The 17,500-nt window shown below is 32.2% G+C and overlaps 12 protein-coding genes and 1 non-coding gene, besides 4 other annotated features; 10 read left to right on the top strand and 3 right to left on the bottom strand. All coding sequences in view use genetic code 11, as the record gives it.

The window, feature by feature from the left end:
• Positions 1-4,110, top strand: part of ycf1 — a 5,709-nt gene extending 1,599 nt beyond the window's left edge. Inside the window, exon 1 of the mRNA in view lies at positions 1-4,110. This exon is cut by the window's left edge and continues 1,599 nt beyond it. Within this exon, the coding sequence (YP_002720024.1) occupies positions 1-4,110 (4,110 nt within the window).
• Positions 1-17,500: part of a sequence feature (JLA, junction IRA-LSC) that runs on past both edges of the window.
• Positions 1-17,500: part of a sequence feature (trans splicing 5'-rps12 and 3'-rps12 in IRA) that runs on past both edges of the window.
• Positions 1-17,500: part of an inverted repeat (SSC; inverted repeat A) that runs on past both edges of the window.
• On the top strand, positions 4,508-4,771 carry rps15 (ribosomal protein S15). Its single transcript has one exon. The coding sequence runs from the start codon at positions 4,508-4,510 to the stop codon at positions 4,769-4,771; it is 264 nt and encodes an 87-aa protein (NP_054564.1).
• ndhH (NADH dehydrogenase subunit 7) lies at positions 4,883-6,064 on the top strand. The gene has a single exon. It carries the CDS (start codon positions 4,883-4,885, stop codon positions 6,062-6,064), a length of 1,182 nt encoding a protein of 393 aa, NP_054563.1.
• Positions 6,066-8,305, top strand: ndhA (NADH dehydrogenase subunit 1). One transcript has 2 exons: positions 6,066-6,618; positions 7,767-8,305. Exons 1-2 carry the CDS (start codon positions 6,066-6,068, stop codon positions 8,303-8,305), a joined length of 1,092 nt encoding a protein of 363 aa, NP_054562.1.
• Positions 8,390-8,893, top strand: ndhI (NADH dehydrogenase subunit I). The gene has a single exon. The coding sequence runs from the start codon at positions 8,390-8,392 to the stop codon at positions 8,891-8,893; it is 504 nt and encodes a 167-aa protein (NP_054561.1).
• On the top strand, positions 9,290-9,820 carry ndhG (NADH dehydrogenase subunit 6). Its single transcript has one exon. The coding sequence runs from the start codon at positions 9,290-9,292 to the stop codon at positions 9,818-9,820; it is 531 nt and encodes a 176-aa protein (NP_054560.1).
• On the top strand, positions 10,044-10,349 carry ndhE (NADH dehydrogenase subunit 4L). The gene has a single exon. The coding sequence runs from the start codon at positions 10,044-10,046 to the stop codon at positions 10,347-10,349; it is 306 nt and encodes a 101-aa protein (NP_054559.1).
• On the top strand, positions 10,610-10,855 carry psaC (photosystem I subunit VII). The gene has a single exon. The coding sequence runs from the start codon at positions 10,610-10,612 to the stop codon at positions 10,853-10,855; it is 246 nt and encodes an 81-aa protein (NP_054558.1).
• Positions 10,974-12,476, top strand: ndhD (NADH dehydrogenase subunit 4). Its single transcript has one exon. It carries the CDS (start codon positions 10,974-10,976, stop codon positions 12,474-12,476), a length of 1,503 nt encoding a protein of 500 aa, NP_054557.2.
• ccsA (cytochrome c biogenesis protein) lies at positions 12,714-13,655 on the bottom strand. Its single transcript has one exon. It carries the CDS (start codon positions 13,653-13,655, stop codon positions 12,714-12,716), a length of 942 nt encoding a protein of 313 aa, NP_054556.1.
• On the bottom strand, positions 13,759-13,838 carry trnL. Its single transcript has one exon. It is a non-coding gene; the product is annotated as a tRNA-Leu (tRNA).
• On the bottom strand, positions 14,771-14,938 carry rpl32 (ribosomal protein L32). The gene has a single exon. The coding sequence runs from the start codon at positions 14,936-14,938 to the stop codon at positions 14,771-14,773; it is 168 nt and encodes a 55-aa protein (NP_054555.1).
• Positions 15,707-17,500, top strand: part of ndhF (NADH dehydrogenase subunit 5) — a 2,223-nt gene continuing 429 nt past the window's right edge. The window contains exon 1 of the mRNA in view: positions 15,707-17,500. This exon is cut by the window's right edge and continues 429 nt beyond it. Within this exon, the coding sequence (NP_054554.1) occupies positions 15,707-17,500 (1,794 nt within the window).
• Positions 16,788-17,137: a sequence feature (ars1).

Here is a 17,500-nt window from a genome sequence, read left to right as displayed (position 1 = left end):
CCTTCAATCATAAACAATACTTCGCTAGAAAATTTGAAAGAGAGGGTTAGAATAAATAGGATTCATACTATCTTTCTTCCGAATACTGATTACCAAGAATTGGAACAAAAAGTGGATACGGTTGCTAAAAAACCATTATCAACAGAAATTGACGAGTTCTTAACTTTAATCAATGAATTTGGTAACGAACCAAAATCGAGTTTAAATTTGAAAGACCTTTCTTTATTTTCAGACCAAGAACAGGGAAGAGTGAATTCAGAAAAAAGAACTAAATTTGTAAAATTTGTATTCAATGCAATTGCTCCTAATGGGACAACATCTGAAAAAAAATCGATTGGAATAAAAGAAATCAGTAAAAAAATACCTCGCTGGTCACATAAATTAATCACCGAATTGGAACAACAATCGGGTGACTATCAAGAGGGCGTACCACTGGATCATCAAATTCGTTCAAGAAAAGCCAAACGTGTAGTGATTTTTACTGCCAACAACCAGAATAACGATCCTGATACCAAAGATACTGATACCGCAGATCAAGATCAAACAAAGGAAGTGGCTTTAATACGCTATTCGCAACAACCAGATTTTCGGCGAGGTATAATCAAAGGCTCTATGCGGGCTCAAAGGCGCAAAACAGTTATTTGGAAACTCTTTCAAGCAAATGTGCATTCCCCCCTTTTTCTTGACAGAATAACCCCCCCCTTTCTTTTTTCTTTTGATATCTCTGGACTGATTAAACCAATTTTTCGAAATTGGTCAGGTAAAGAAGGAGAATTCAAGATTCTAGAGTCTAGAGAAGAACAAACAAAAAGAGAAGAGAAAAAGGAAAAGGACAAAAAAGGGGAGAACAAAAGAAAGGAAAAAGCACGGATAGAGATAGCAGAAGCCTGGGATACCATTCCTTTTGCGCAAATAATAAGAGGTTACATGTTAATAACTCAATCAATTCTTCGAAAATATATTGTATTACCTTCATTGATAATAGCCAAAAATCTCGGGCGTATGTTAGTCTTGCAACTTCCTGAATGGTCTGAAGATTTGCAGGAATGGAATAGAGAAATGCATATTAAATGTACTTATAATGGTGTTCAATTATCAGAAACAGAATTTCCAAAAAATTGGTTGAAAGATGGCATTCAGATCAAAATATTATTTCCTTTTTGTCTGAAACCTTGGCATATATCTAAACTGTACTCCTCCCGTGGAGAGCTAATGAAAAAGAAAAAACAAAAAGATGATTTTTGTTTTTTAACAGTTTGGGGAATGGAAGCTGAACTTCCCTTTGGTTCTCCCCGAAAACGCCCTTCTTTTTTTGAGCCCATTTTTAAGGAACTCGAAAAAAAAATTGGAAAATTCAAAAAGAAATATTTTATAACTCTAAAAGTTTTCAAAGGAAAAATAAAATTATTTCGAAGAATTTCAAAAGAAACCAAAAAATGGCTTATCAAAAGTAGTCTATTTATAAAAAAAATGAAAAAAGAACTTTCAAAAGTAAATCCAATTGTATTATTTAGACTCAAAGAAATAGATGAATCGAATGAAACGAAAAAAGAAAAAGATTCTCTAATGAGTAATCAGATAATTAACGAATCATTTAGTCAAATTGAATCTGGAAATTGGCCAAATTCTTCACTGATAGAAAGCAAAATGAAGGATTTGACTGATAGAACAAGTACAATCAAAAATCAAATAGAAAGAATTACAAAAGAGAAAAAGAAAGTAACTCCAGAAATAGACATTAGTCCTAATAAAACAAATAATATTAAAAAATTCGAATCGCCAAAAAAGATTTTCCAAATATTAAAAAGAAGAAATACTCGATTAATATGGAAATTCCATTATTTTCTAAAATTATTCATTCAAAGATTATACATCGATCTATTTTTATCTATCATTAATATTCCCAGAATTAATACACAACTCTTTCTTGAATCAACAAACAAATTGATTGATAAATACATTTCCAATAATGAAATAAATCAAGAAAAAATTAATAATCAAAAAAAAATTCACTTTATTTCGACTATAAAAAAGTCACTTTATAATATTAGTAAGAAAAATTCACATATTTTTTTTGATTTATCCTACTTATCACAAGCATATGTATTTTACAAATTATCACAACCCCAAGTTATTAATTTGTCTAAATTAAGATCTGTTCTTCAATATAACAGAACGTCTTTTTTCCTTAAGACTAAAATAAAGGACTATTTTCGAACACTAGGAATATTTCATTCTGAATTAAAACATAAGAAACTTCAGAGTTATAGAATCAATCAATGGAAAAACTGGTTAAGACGGCATTATCAATACGATTTATCTCAGATTAGATGGTCTAGATTAATGCCACAAAAATGGCGAAATAGGGTTAATCAAGGTTGTATGGCTCAAAATCGAAATTTAAACAAATGGAATTCATATGAAAAAGACCAATTAATTCATTACAAAAAAGAAAATGATTCTGAGCTCTATTCATTAGCAAACCAAAAAGATAATTTTCAAAAATGTTATAGATATGATCTTTTAGCATATAAATCGATTAATTATGAAAAAAAAAATGACTCTTTTATTTCTAGATTACCCTTTCAAGTAAATAAGAACCTCGAAATTTCTTCTAATTCCAACACGTCCAAACACAACCTTTTTGATATGCTCGGCAATCTTCATATCAATAATTATCTAAGAAAAGGCAATATTCTATATATAGAAAGAAATCTCGATAGAAAATATTTTGATTGGAAAATTATCCATTTTTCTCTTAGACAAAAAGAAGATATTGAGGCCTGGGTTAAGATCGATACCAACAGTAATCCAAATACTAAAATTGGTATTAATAATTATCAAATAATTGATAAAATTGATAAAAAAGGCTTTTTTTATCTTACGATTCATCAAAATCCAGAAAACAATCAAAAAAATTCGAAAAAAGCCTTTTTTGATTGGATGGGAATGAATGAAAAAATATTAAATCGTCCCATATTGAATCTGGAATTTTGGTTCTTCCCAGAATTTGTACCACTTTATAATGTATATAAAATAAAACCGTGGATTATACCAAGCAAATTACTTCTTTTAAATTTGAATACAAATGAAAATGTTAGTCAAAATAAAAACATCAATAAAAACCAAAAACAAAACTTTTTTCTACGATCAAATAAAAAAATAAAGAATCGAATTCAAGAAGCAAAAGAACCCGCAAGTCAAGGAGAAAAAGAGCGTGGATCAGATATAGAAAACAAAGGAAATCTGGGCCCTGTTCTCTCAAAACATCAAAACGCTCTTAAAAAAGATTACGCGGAATCAGACACAAAGAAGGGTAAAAAGAAAAAACAATACAAAAGCAACACGGAAGCAGAACTAGATTTGTTCTTGAAACGTTATTTGCTTTTTCAATTGAGATGGAACGATGCTTTGAATCAAAGAATGATCGAGAATATCAAGGTATATTGTCTCCTGCTTCGACTGATAAATCCAAGCAAAATTGCTATATCGTCAATTCAAAGGAGAGAAATGAGTTTGGATATAATGCTGATTCAGAAGAATTTAACTCTTACAGAATTGATGAAGAAGGGGATATTAATTATCGAACCTATTCGGTTGTCTGTAAAAAATAATGGACAATTTATTATGTATCAAACCATAGGTATTTCATTGGTTCATAAAAGTAAACACCAAACTAATCAAAGATACCCCGAACAAAGATATGTTGATAAAAAGAATTTTGATGAATTCATTCTGCAACCTCAAACTCAAAGAATAAATACAGACAAAAATCATTTTGATTTGCTTGTTCCTGAAAATATTTTATGGTCTAGACGTCGTAGAGAATTGAGAATTCGAAGTTTGTTTAATTCTTTGAATTGGAATGGCATCGATAGAAATTCAGTATTTTGCAACGAAAACAATGTAAAAAACTGGAGTCAATTTTTGGATGAAAGGAAACCTCTTTATAAAGAGAAAAATGAATTAATTAAATTGAAGTTCTTTCTTTGGCCTAATTATCGATTAGAAGATTTAGCTTGTATGAATCGTTATTGGTTTGATACCAATAATGGTAGTCGTTTCAGTATCTTAAGGATACATATGTATCCACAATTGAAAATAAATTGATAGTACTATATATCCTGTTTCGTATAGAGTATCTGAAAGTAAACAAATGTACACATGCTTTTTCTTACATCTCATTCGAATCTAATTCGAGTAGACGATACTAAATCAATAAAGTATCGATTAGATCTAGAAAGGAATCAACAAAATCTTCTTCATTTTAGGATTTTAGGTTTAAATTAGTCGCTTTTGTGAATGAAAAAAAAAGTACCTACCATCTTTTTGGATTCCTATCTGAATCAAATTTTGAATTTGATTAATTTATTGGAATTGATAAAATTAGGAGTTCATAAAGAAATTAAGTCTATATACCACGTTCAAATTACTGGCATTATTATTACTGATCGATAAAATTCGATAAAATCCATATCTGTAAAATAAAGAAAGGGGAAATTCTTTTATGGTAAAAAATTCTGTCATTTCAGTTATTTCTCAAGAAGAAAAGAGAGGATCTGTTGAATTTCAAGTATTCAATTTCACCAATAAGATACGGAGACTTACTTCACATTTAGAATTGCACAAAAAAGACTATTTATCTCAGAGAGGTTTGAAGAAAATTTTGGGAAAACGTCAACGACTCCTAGCTTATTTGTCAAAAAAAAATAGAGTACGTTATAAAGAATTAATTAATCAGTTGGACATTCGAGAGACAAAAACTCGTTAATTTGATTTATTTGAAGAGTCATTTCATTTTCACTTATATGTTTCGATTAAATTTTGATGAACTTCTTTTCACTTTCAGCAATTCATGGAAGAATGAATCGGTAAAAAACTTATGACTGCACCAACTACAAGAAAAGACCTCATGATAGTCAATATGGGGCCTCAGCACCCATCAATGCACGGTGTTCTTCGACTCATCGTTACTCTAGATGGTGAAGATGTTGTCGACTGCGAACCAATATTGGGTTATTTACATAGAGGGATGGAGAAAATTGCGGAAAACCGAACAATTATACAATATTTGCCTTATGTAACACGTTGGGATTATTTAGCTACTATGTTCACAGAAGCAATAACCATAAATGGACCCGAACAATTAGGCAATATTCAAGTACCTAAAAGGGCTAGCTATATCAGAGTCATTATGTTGGAGTTGAGTCGGATAGCTTCTCATTTGTTATGGCTAGGCCCTTTTATGGCGGATATTGGTGCGCAGACCCCTTTCTTCTATATTTTTCGAGAAAGAGAATTGATATATGACCTCTTCGAAGCTGCCACCGGTATGCGAATGATGCATAATTATTTTCGTATCGGGGGAGTGGCTGCCGATCTACCCTATGGCTGGATAGATAAATGTTTGGATTTTTGCGATTATTTTTTAACAGGGGTTGCTGAGTATCAAAAACTTATTACCCGGAATCCTATTTTTTTAGAACGAGTTGAAGGCGTAGGCATTATTGGGGGAGACGAAGCATTAAATTGGGGGTTATCGGGACCAATGCTACGAGCTTCCGGAATAGAATGGGATCTTCGTAAAGTTGATCATTATGAGTCTTACGACGAATTTGATTGGCAGGTTCAATGGCAACGAGAAGGGGATTCATTAGCTCGTTATTTAGTACGAATCGGTGAAATGACAGAATCCATAAAGATTATTCAACAGGCTCTGGAAGGAATTCCAGGAGGGCCTTACGAAAATTTAGAAATCCGACGTTTTGACAGATTAAAAGATCCTGAATGGAATGATTTTGAATATCGGTTTATTAGTAAAAAACCTTCTCCAACTTTTGAATTGTCGAAACAAGAACTTTATGTGAGAGTTGAAGCCCCAAAAGGAGAATTGGGAATTTTTCTCATAGGAGATCAGAGCGTTTTTCCTTGGAGATGGAAAATTCGCCCACCAGGTTTTATCAATTTGCAAATTCTTCCTCAGTTAGTTAAAAGAATGAAATTGGCTGATATTATGACAATACTAGGTAGCATAGATATCATTATGGGAGAAGTTGATCGTTGAAATGATAATTGATACAACAGAAATAGAAACTATCAATTCTTTTTCCAAATTGGAATCCTTAAAAGAAGTCTATGGGATCATATGGATGCTTTTCCCTATTTTGACTCTTGTATTAGGAATCACAATAGGTGTACTAGTAATTGTTTGGTTAGAAAGAGAAATATCTGCAGGAATACAACAACGTATCGGACCTGAATATGCTGGCCCTTTAGGAATTCTTCAAGCTCTAGCAGATGGGACAAAACTACTTTTGAAAGAGAACCTTATTCCATCTACAGGAGATACTCGTTTATTCAGTATCGGACCATCCATAGCAGTAATATCCATCTTTCTAAGTTATTCAGTAATTCCTTTTGGTGATCACCTTGTTCTAGCCGATCTTAGTATTGGTGTTTTTTTCTGGATTGCCATTTCAAGTATTGCTCCCGTTGGACTTCTTATGTCGGGATATGGATCAAATAATAAATATTCTTTTTTAGGTGGTCTACGGGCAGCTGCTCAATCAATTAGTTATGAAATACCATTAGCTCTATGTGTGTTATCAATATCTCTACGTGTGATTCGGTGAGACCTAAAATTTCTCCAAATTCTTTTCTTTCTAGAAACAAAGGTAAAAAGATTTGATTGAATATATATATTTTCATTTTTATTCAGCATTTGGGTTGATGAACTAAACCAGATAGTTATATGAGTGAAAGAAAACGGCTTCTAAATTTGCAGTAAAAAGGTTGAGTCTCATTTCCTATGTACAAGAATCAAATGGTGAAAAAAGTAAACATAAGCAATAGAGATTGTTTACCCCAAGATTGGTGAATTGTCATGATAGCTTGAAGCGGGTTCAAAAGATCAACTGTATGGAGTTTTTACTGTCTATTACCATAGATGGATTTCCACAACGGGAGGTTGAAAGCAAAAATGAGTGGATGGTTAGGAAGACCAAGATACACAAAGGATTAGTAATTGAGATTATGTAAGTTATCCAAGAGGATATTTCTGTACATAAAAGGAATTCGAATTGGGGCTTTACGTTCGTAGAAATGATCAAGAAGTACTCCCCATGATTCTGATCCAGAGTATGTTCCTATCCACTGAGTAAGTAAATAACTATCAAGAACGAAGTAATCTTTTACTTTGGTTAAAGGCCCTTTTTCTGAGAAAGGAGAATAGGAATGAAATAAAATAGAAATAGAAAGAAAAGAATCTAATTGCAAAAGCAAAAAGGGGGGATGTCTTTTTTTTTCTTACTTTTTTCTTTTTTTGTTTTTATTCTTTCTTTCCTATAATTCCATTTTGATTTCTAGTTCGAGAGAGAAATTTTTTGTCATGATTCATGAACTAATGGACTCTCTAATTTTTTTCGTAATTGAGAATTCGAGGTTGAAATGTATATGTGATATTGCTATAAAGCGCATTTTATTTAATGATAAGGTTATTAATCAACAAAGAAAAATGAAAATTCTTAAAAGATGAGATCAATTCAGAAGCCCGTATTTATTAGTTTTAAATATAGCAGACAGAATTCCATTGGTCTAATTTGGGACCTTAGGATAGATTTTTACTCTATCTGACAAACATATCAAGATAAAGAATAGGAAAGGGTCCTTAGATTTATTTGTGACCTCTGAGGAGCCGTATGAGATGAAAATCTCACGTACGGTTCTGTAATAGCGATGGGCACAGTGATGTTATCATCGACTATGATTATCTAACAGTTTAAGTACAGTTGATATAGTGGAAGCGCAGTCAAAATATGGCTTTTGGGGGTGGAATTTGTGGCGTCAACCCATCGGGTTTATCGTTTTTCTAATTTCTTCTCTAGCCGAGTGTGAAAGATTACCTTTTGATTTACCAGAAGCAGAAGAAGAATTAGTAGCAGGGTATCAAACCGAATATTCAGGTATCAAATTTGGTTTATTTTACATTGCTTCATATCTGAATCTACTAGTTTCTTCATTATTTGTAACAGTTCTTTATTTGGGAGGTTGGAATCTTTCTATTCCGTACATATTTGTTCCTGAGCTATTTGGCATAAATAAAAGGGGTAAAGTCTTTGGAACACTAATTGGTATCTTTATCACATTAGCCAAAACTTATTTGTTTTTGTTCATTCCTATTGCAACAAGATGGACTTTACCGAGGCTGAGAATGGACCAACTATTAAATCTTGGGTGGAAATTTCTTTTACCTATTTCTCTAGGTAATCTATTATTGACAACCTCGTCCCAACTTCTTTCACTGTAAAAGACTACAATATTCTAGATTCACGACTTGTCTCAAACAAGAGAAAGAAACAAGCATAAAATCTTTTTTATAGATATTCTAAATATGCTCCCTATGATAACTGAATTCATAAATTATGGTCAACAAACAATACGAGCCGCCAGATACATCGGCCAAGGTTTCATGATTACCCTGTCCCACGCAAATCGTTTACCTGTAACTATTCAATACCCCTACGAAAAATTGATCACATCGGAACGTTTCCGAGGCCGAATCCACTTTGAATTTGATAAATGCATTGCTTGTGAAGTATGTGTGCGTGTATGTCCTATAGATTTACCCGTTGTTGATTGGAAGTTGGAAACTGATATTCGAAAGAAACGATTGCTTAATTACAGTATTGATTTTGGAATCTGTATATTTTGTGGTAATTGCGTTGAGTATTGTCCAACAAATTGTTTATCAATGACCGAAGAATATGAACTTTCTACTTATGATCGTCACGAATTGAATTATAATCAAATCGCTTTGGGTCGCTTACCAATGTCAGTAATTGATGATTACACAATTCGAACAATTTCGAATTTACCTCAAATAAAAAATGAATAAACCCTAAATTCGAAAAAAATTCCGAATTACGAAGGCTTAGTTCGGATCTAAAAGAATGATATTTTTGCTTGTTCAATTCAAACTAGTGGTTGGTTAATGAGACTCCTAGCTTAATTTAGATTGAAAACAAAACGGATTTCTATATTATAGTTATAATAATAGTAATGGTTTCAAAGTAGATAAATGATATCCAAAATCGATAGGTTTAAACTACTCGTTCGACGAATAAAGAATTGATAGTGGTCCAATAAAATAAAAGCATCTACGTCAATTCATACCCATTACAATTTCATTCAATTAACAATTAAGAAGTATCATAAAAAATTGAAAAACTTCTTTTTTCCTGGTCAGGTCAATAAAGTCATGAAATTCTTCGTTTTTGATTTTTGATAAAAAATGGATTTATCTGAACCAATACATGATTTTCTTTTAGTCTTTCTAGGGTCGGGTCTTATATTAGGGGGTCTAGGAGTGGTATTACTTCCCAATCCAATTTATTCTGCCTTTTCCTTGGGATTGGTTCTTGTTTGTACATCGTTATTCTATATTCTATCTAACTCCTATTTTGTAGCTGCTGCGCAGCTACTTATTTACGTAGGAGCTATAAATGTTTTAATCATTTTTGCTGTGATGTTCATGAATGGTTCAGAATATTACAAAGATTTTCATCTTTGGACCGTAGGAGATGGAATTACTTCGATGGTTTGTATAAGTCTTTTTATTTCACTAATTACTACTATTTCAGATACGTCATGGTACGGGATTATTTGGACTACAAGATCAAACCAGATTATAGAGCAAGATTTTATAAGTAATAGTCAACAAATTGGAATTCATTTATCAACAGATTTTTTTCTTCCATTTGAACTGATTTCAATAATCCTTTTAGTTGCTTTAATAGGTGCAATTGCTGTAGCTCGTCAATAAAAAATTTCTATTAAAACTTGGAATTCAAATAAAATTTTGTTCTGTCTTATCACATTCATTTTCCTTCAATTCTATTTGAATTCCTGTTGTATAAATAGAAAGACTTTAGGTCAATCTAGTACCAATATATTTCTTTGTTCCATACTTGTTATATACTAGTCAATTAAATCGGTTGAATTGTTGTTCATATTGAAAGGAGTCGAGATTGATAAGGAGTTGTTTAATGATTCTCGAACATGTACTTGTTTTGAGTGCCTATTTATTTTCTATCGGGATCTATGGATTGATCACAAGTCGAAATATGGTTAGAGCCCTTATGTGTCTTGAACTTATATTGAATGCGGTTAATATAAATTTTGTAACATTTTCTGATTTTTTTGATAATCGTCAATTAAAAGGAGACATTTTCTCAATTTTTGTTATAGCTATTGCAGCCGCTGAAGCAGCCATTGGACTGGCTATTGTTTCATCAATTTACCGTAACAGAAAATCAACTCGTATCAACCAATCAAATTTGTTGAATAATTAGTATTAATCATCTAGATTCTAATATTGATAAATCGATTTTAATTAGCATGTTTGCTACGTAAGGTGTGATCTTGTTTGCAAAACATAAGAAATCAAAGTATTTTGGCCCTCTCTCATATCTCATAAACCAATCCAGAAGGGGGTTGATTAGAAAATTATGATAACTCATTGATTCATCTGGTATATAAATATATGATTATATGATTCGTTTCTAAGTTTACTAGATCGAAAATTTCTAACATTCAAAAACGTATAGACCCAATGTCACATTCAGTAAAGATTTATGATACGTGTATAGGATGTACTCAATGTGTCCGAGCCTGCCCCACCGATGTATTAGAAATGATACCTTGGGACGGTTGTAAGGCTAAACAAATTGCTTCTGCTCCACGAACAGAGGACTGTGTTGGTTGTAAGAGATGTGAATCCGCCTGTCCAACAGATTTCTTGAGTGTCCGAGTTTATTTATGGCATGAAACAACTCGCAGTATGGGTCTAGCTTATTGATACGTTCGAGAAAACTCTACTTGAATCCATTTAATTTTTTTTACCGACAAACCTGTGCTCGAAAATCACAATATTTTGAGCACGGGTTTTTATGGTCCAAGTGTATCTTGTCTTTACTACGAATTATTTTCCTTGGTTAACAATAATTGTAGTTTTTCCAATATTTGCGGGTTCCTTAATTTTCTTTCTTCCCCATAAAGGAAATAGGGTAATTAGGTGGTATACGATATGTATATGTATTTTAGAACTCCTTCTAACGACTTATGCATTTTGTTATCATTTCCAATCGGATGATCCATTAATCCAACTAGTGGAGGATTATAAATGGATCAATTTTTTTGATTTCCATTGGAGATTAGGAATAGATGGACTTTCTATAGGACCCATTTTATTAACAGGATTTATCACTACTTTAGCTACTTTAGCGGCTTGGCCAGTTACTCGAGATTCTCGATTATTCCATTTTCTCATGTTAGCAATGTACAGTGGTCAAATTGGATCATTTTCGTCTCGGGACCTTTTACTTTTTTTCATCATGTGGGAGTTAGAATTAATTCCTGTTTATCTACTTCTATGCATGTGGGGAGGAAAGAAACGTCTGTACTCAGCTACAAAATTTATTTTGTACACGGCGGGGGGTTCTGTTTTTCTCTTAATGGGAGTTTTGGGTCTTGCTTTATATGGTTCTAATGAACCAACATTAAATTTTGAAACATCAGTTAATCAGTCATATCCTGTGGTTTTAGAAATAATATTCTATATTGGATTTTTTATTGCTTTTGCTGTCAAATCGCCCATTATCCCCCTACACACATGGTTACCAGATACCCATGGAGAAGCACATTACAGTACTTGTATGCTTCTAGCCGGAATTTTATTAAAAATGGGAGCGTATGGATTAATTCGAATCAATATGGAATTATTACCTCATGCCCATTCTATATTTTCTCCTTGGTTGATGATAATAGGTACAATACAAATAATCTATGCAGCTTTAACATCTCTTGGCCAACGGAATTTAAAAAAAAGAATAGCCTATTCCTCTGTCTCTCATATGGGTTTCATAATTATAGGAATTAGTTCTCTAACCGACACGGGACTTAATGGAGCCCTTTTACAAATAATATCTCATGGATTTATTGGTGCTGCACTTTTTTTCTTGGCGGGAACGACTTATGATAGAATCCGCCTTGTTTATCTTGACGAAATGGGCGGAATAGCTATTCCAATGCCAAAAATGTTCACGATGTTCAGTAGCTTTTCGATGGCTTCCCTTGCATTACCAGGTATGAGTGGTTTTGTTGCCGAATTGATAGTATTTTTTGGAATAATTACCGGCCAAAAATATCTTTTAATTCCAAAAATACTAATTACTTTTGTAATGGCAATTGGAATGATATTAACTCCTATTTATTCATTATCTATGTCACGCCAGATGTTCTATGGATACAAGCTATTTAATGCCCCGAAGGATTCTTTTTTTGATTCTGGACCGCGAGAGTTATTTCTTTCGATCTCCATCTTTTTACCCGTAATAGGTATTGGTATATACCCGGATTTCGTTCTTTCATTAGCAGTTGACAAGGTCGAAGTTATTCTATCTAATTTTTTTTATAGATAATTTGGATGACTGAAATAAAAAAAACCTATGTTTGTTTTGAAAAACATTCTTGGACAATGAAAAAAAGAAGACTTTTTTTCTTCTCTTAACTCTTAAGTTAAGTAAAAACAATGAAATTGAACTACATATGGTAGAAAACCGTGTGAATCAAATATTGTATTGATGATTCACACGGTCCGCACGCTGGTTCATACAATGCGCCGCCCGCTCTTGTATTTGTAATAACTTGTCTTGAATTCAATTAAATGTTGATGGAAAAGAACCATAACTATGTAACCCTATTCCTAAAAGATTGACCCCAAAATAGCATATCCAAATTATAAGAAAGCCTATAGACGCTACAATTGCAGAATTTGCACCCCGCAAATTTCTATTTGTTCGAGTATGTAAATAAATTGCAAATACGATCCAAGTAATAAATGCCCAAGTTTCTTTTGGGTCCCAATTCCAATACGACCCCCACGCTTCATTAGCCCATACCGCTCCCGAAAGGATTCCTATGGTTAAAAAAGTAAATCCTAAACTAATAACCCGATAACTCCAATAATCCAATTGTTGAATCAATTGGGACCTGTAATAATTTTTAGCAGAAAAAAAAGAAGTATTTTGTAAAACATTTTCACCCAAGAAAAATGACTCGTTTAAAAAACCATTGCTCTTATAAAAAAGCTGTCTGTTTTTTCGAAATGTAATCACTAGAAGTGCTACTGATAATAATGATCCACATAAAAGAGCTGCATAGCCCAATATCATCATACTTACGTGCATTATTAACCACTCGGATTGAAGAGCAGGTACTAATATTACAGATTGGTGTATTTCAGTTAAAATACCTGACGTAGCAAAGCCTTGGGTAAAAATAGCACTAGGGCCAGTTATTTTACTTAAAATTAAAACATTTTTTTTGAAATACGGAATTATATGAATAAGGGAGAAACTCCATGAAAGGAAAATTAATGATTCATATAAATCGCTTAGTGGGAAATGTCCAGAAGAAATCCAACGAGTAACTAATAATCCTGTTATACAGAAAAAAGTAACTATTATGCCCTTTTCTGATGAATCGTATAGTTTTACGATTTCATCGACTAAAAAGGTTATCAAATGAATTGTAATTACAATTGAAACGATCGAAAAGGAAATGTGAGTTAATATATGCTCTAAGGTTGAAAATATCATAAAAAATCTTAAAAAAGAAGAGTCCCTTAATTACATAATTCTAAAAAGGAAATCGGGAATTGAATTCATTATAAGATCTATTTATCCTTTTTAGAAGACGGTATGCCGCCACTCGGACTCGAACCGAGATGCATTAGCACTGCTTCCTAAGAGCAGCGTGTCTACCAATTTCACCATAGCGGCCTGTCTTGAACTCATAATAGCCTATGAATAAGCAATCGTCGAGATTGAGGAAGCTATTTTAGTTTAGTAATGATTCAAATGGATCAATAACAATAAAAAGTTGTTCAAATAGGAATTTGAAGTTGAAGGTTCATTATTTTAGATTTGAGTTTAGAGTCTTAGTTTTTTTTATTTAACCTGGGACTTTCCCATATTTTATGCTTTCCTCGAATTGAACTCTTGTAACTAAACCGTTCTATACTCAATTAAGGAATAGAGTTCCCAAATTTTTTGTTTTCATTGTTTAATCAGCTATTTCCTATTTATTTTATTTCAGAAATCTAAAACAAAAAATGGATTTTGAAGACAAAATAGAAAGAAAAGAACCTATTTTGCATCGCTCAAAATTGACAACCAGTCATACAGAATTTCATTAAGCAATTTTCTCTATTGGGTTAAGGGCAAGATATACATGGGTATCTATATAATAATTCAGAGAAAATAAAGAGTTAGAAAGTTAGACAAAACAAAAAGGTTTCAAAATAGAATCAATTAGTTTCAATGAGTTCTTAACTTTCACTAATTTCACTAAAGATTTTTATATACGTTCTTCTATAGATATGGAAATAGAATGGAAATATAGAATTTTTTTTTAATGGAATTCTGCAAATAGGTCGATGGGGAAAATGAAACTCCCCACCTTGGAATAGAAATGATGTTTACTCTTTTGTCAACAAAAAAGTTATTATTCAGTAAATAGAGGATTTCCTAATTCTATTATTTTATCTATCAATCAGAAAAGCGAAGCGAGTTCCATTACGTATTGATTGGTGAGCTAATCAATATCAAATATGAAAGGGAAATCGTTAAATTATTCAATTATTATCTAATTGAATAATTTAAGAATAATTGAATTCTTTTTTCAAGTTGATTCAAATTATTCGAACGTTTTATTACTTATTTATTTTTGTTTGGCGTACAAAAAAACTTTTTGAATTCCCGGTAGAAAGAGATTTCGCTAATGAAAAAGCCTTTAATGCGATCGAATATCCCTTCCTTTTCCAAATATTTTTACGAATACGCTTTTTTGATGTCGAAGTGCGTTTTTTTGGAACTGCCATTTAGAAATTAAAAAATTACTCATTGTTATAGCTGGATGTGAAAGACATCTATTGTTCAAAACGAATTCTTTTTACTACTATTTATTTTCGAGCTAATAGTGTCGTCCTAAAATAAAACATTATCGAGATAGGCAAAAGATGTGTGAAAATTGCATAATACTGGAAATAAAAAAAGAAGGTCAATATGTGTTTTTTTCAAGTTTTTCTATTCCATAAAACATTCATAATTGTAAAAAAAAGGTTCTCTATTGACTGGTATCTTTATTTCACATTATTTTTGATTCATAAAATCTATACCTATAGAATTTGCTAATCGGCTGTTCTGTAGAAAGGAAATTAGTTGAACTTAATAAAAAGAAAAAATAAAATAAAGAATCCAAAAAATACTCGATTTCTATTTATGGTTCCACATTTCATTTACATGCAATAAAATACCTCGAAAGGTTTAAAGATAAGAACCGCATTTTTACTTCATGAAATGAAAAACTTGAATCCCCGTTCGATTCACTGGTCAAACTTGGAGAAAAATAGGCCTATTTCAAAAGAGACTAGTAATTAATCCCTTTCATATCATTTGACCAATTGTAACTTCTTGATTTCAATAGTTGAAGTATTTAGCAAAGACTCAGAATAAGTAAGAATAGAAAATTCGATTTAAGTTTTAAATTAGTTTCAGTTAGTCCATATTTTGACTTTTTATTGACTCCTTTCAAAAGAGGTAAGATCCGGTGAATCGGAAACAATTAATTAAGAATTCAAAACTTTTTTATGGAACAGACATATGAATATGCGTGGATCATACCTTTCATTCCACTTCCAGTCCCTATGTTAATAGGAGCGGGACTTTTTCTTTTTCCAACGGCAACAAAAAGTTTTCGCCGTATGTGGGCTTTTCAGAGTGTTTTATTGTTAAGCATAGTCATGGTTTTTTCAATCTACCTGTCTATTCAGCAAATAAATAGCAGTTCTTTTTATCAATATGTATGGTCTTGGATCATCAATAATGATTTTTCTTTAGACTTCGGATACTTGATCGACCCACTTACTTCTATTATGTCAATATTAATCACTACGGTTGGAATTATGGTTCTTATTTATAGTGATAATTATATGGCTCATGATCAAGGCTATTTGAGATTTTTTGCTTATATGAGTTTTTTCAGTACTTCCATGTTGGGATTAGTTACTAGTTCGAATTTGATACAAATTTATATTTTTTGGGAATTGGTTGGGCTGTGTTCCTATCTATTAATAGGATTTTGGTTTACACGACCTGTTGCGGCAAATGCTTGTCAAAAAGCGTTTGTAACTAATCGTGTAGGGGATTTTGGTTTATTATTAGGAATTTTAGGTTTTTATTGGATAACAGGGAGTTTCGAATTTAGGGATTTATTCGAAATATTCAATAACTTGATTTATAATAATGAAGTCGATTTTTTATTTGTTACTTTATGTGCTGTTCTCTTATTTGCCGGTGCAGTTGCTAAATCCGCCCAATTCCCCCTTCATGTATGGTTACCTGATGCCATGGAGGGGCCTACTCCCATTTCGGCTCTTATACATGCTGCTACTATGGTAGCGGCGGGAATTTTTCTTGTAGCTCGGCTTCTTCCTCTTTTCAGAGTTATACCTTACATAATGTATTTGATCTCGGTTATAGGAATAATAACAGTATTATTAGGAGCTACTTTAGCTCTTGCTCAAAAAGACATTAAGAGAGGTTTAGCCTATTCCACAATGTCTCAATTGGGTTATATGATGTTAGCTCTTGGTATGGGGTCTTATCGAAGCGCTTTATTTCATTTGATTACTCATGCTTATTCCAAAGCATTATTATTTTTAGGATCCGGATCCATTATTCATTCAATGGAAACTATTGTTGGATATTCTCCAGCTAAAAGTCAGAATATGGGTCTTATGGGAGGTTTAAGAAAACATGTACCAATTAGCAAAATCACATTTTTATTAGGTACACTTTCTCTTTGTGGTATTCCACCTCTTGCTTGTTTTTGGTCCAAAGATGAAATTCTTAATGATAGTTGGTTGTATTCGCCAATTTTCGCAATAATAGCTTGGGCCACGGCGGGATTAACCGCATTTTATATGTTTCGGATCTATTTACTTACTTTTGAAGGGCATTTAAACGCTCATTTTCCAAATTATGGTGGGAAACAAAAAACCCCCTTCTATTCAATATCTCTATGGGGTAAAAACGGAGTTAAGAAAAACTCTTGTTTATTAACTATGAATAATAATGAAAGTACTTATTTTTTTGCAAAAACTAAATATCCAATTGATAAAAATGGAAGAAAGATGACACGACCTTTTATGACTATTGCTCATTTTGAGCATAAAGCGGTTTATTCCTATCCTTATGAATCGGACAATACTATGCTATTCCCAATATTTGTATTAGGACTCTTTACTTTGTTTGTTGGATCTATAGGAATTCCTTTCAACCAAGAGGGAGGGAATTTGGATATATTATCGAAATGGTTAGCTCCATCTATAAATCTTTTGCATCAAAAGTCGAATAATTCGATGGATTGGAATGAATTTTTA

Source organism: Nicotiana tabacum, plastid, assembly GCF_000715075.1.
Source record: "Nicotiana tabacum plastid, complete genome".
Classification (NCBI taxonomy): Eukaryota; Viridiplantae; Streptophyta; class Magnoliopsida; order Solanales; family Solanaceae; genus Nicotiana; species Nicotiana tabacum.
This window is presented reverse-complemented; position numbering and strand designations above follow the sequence as displayed.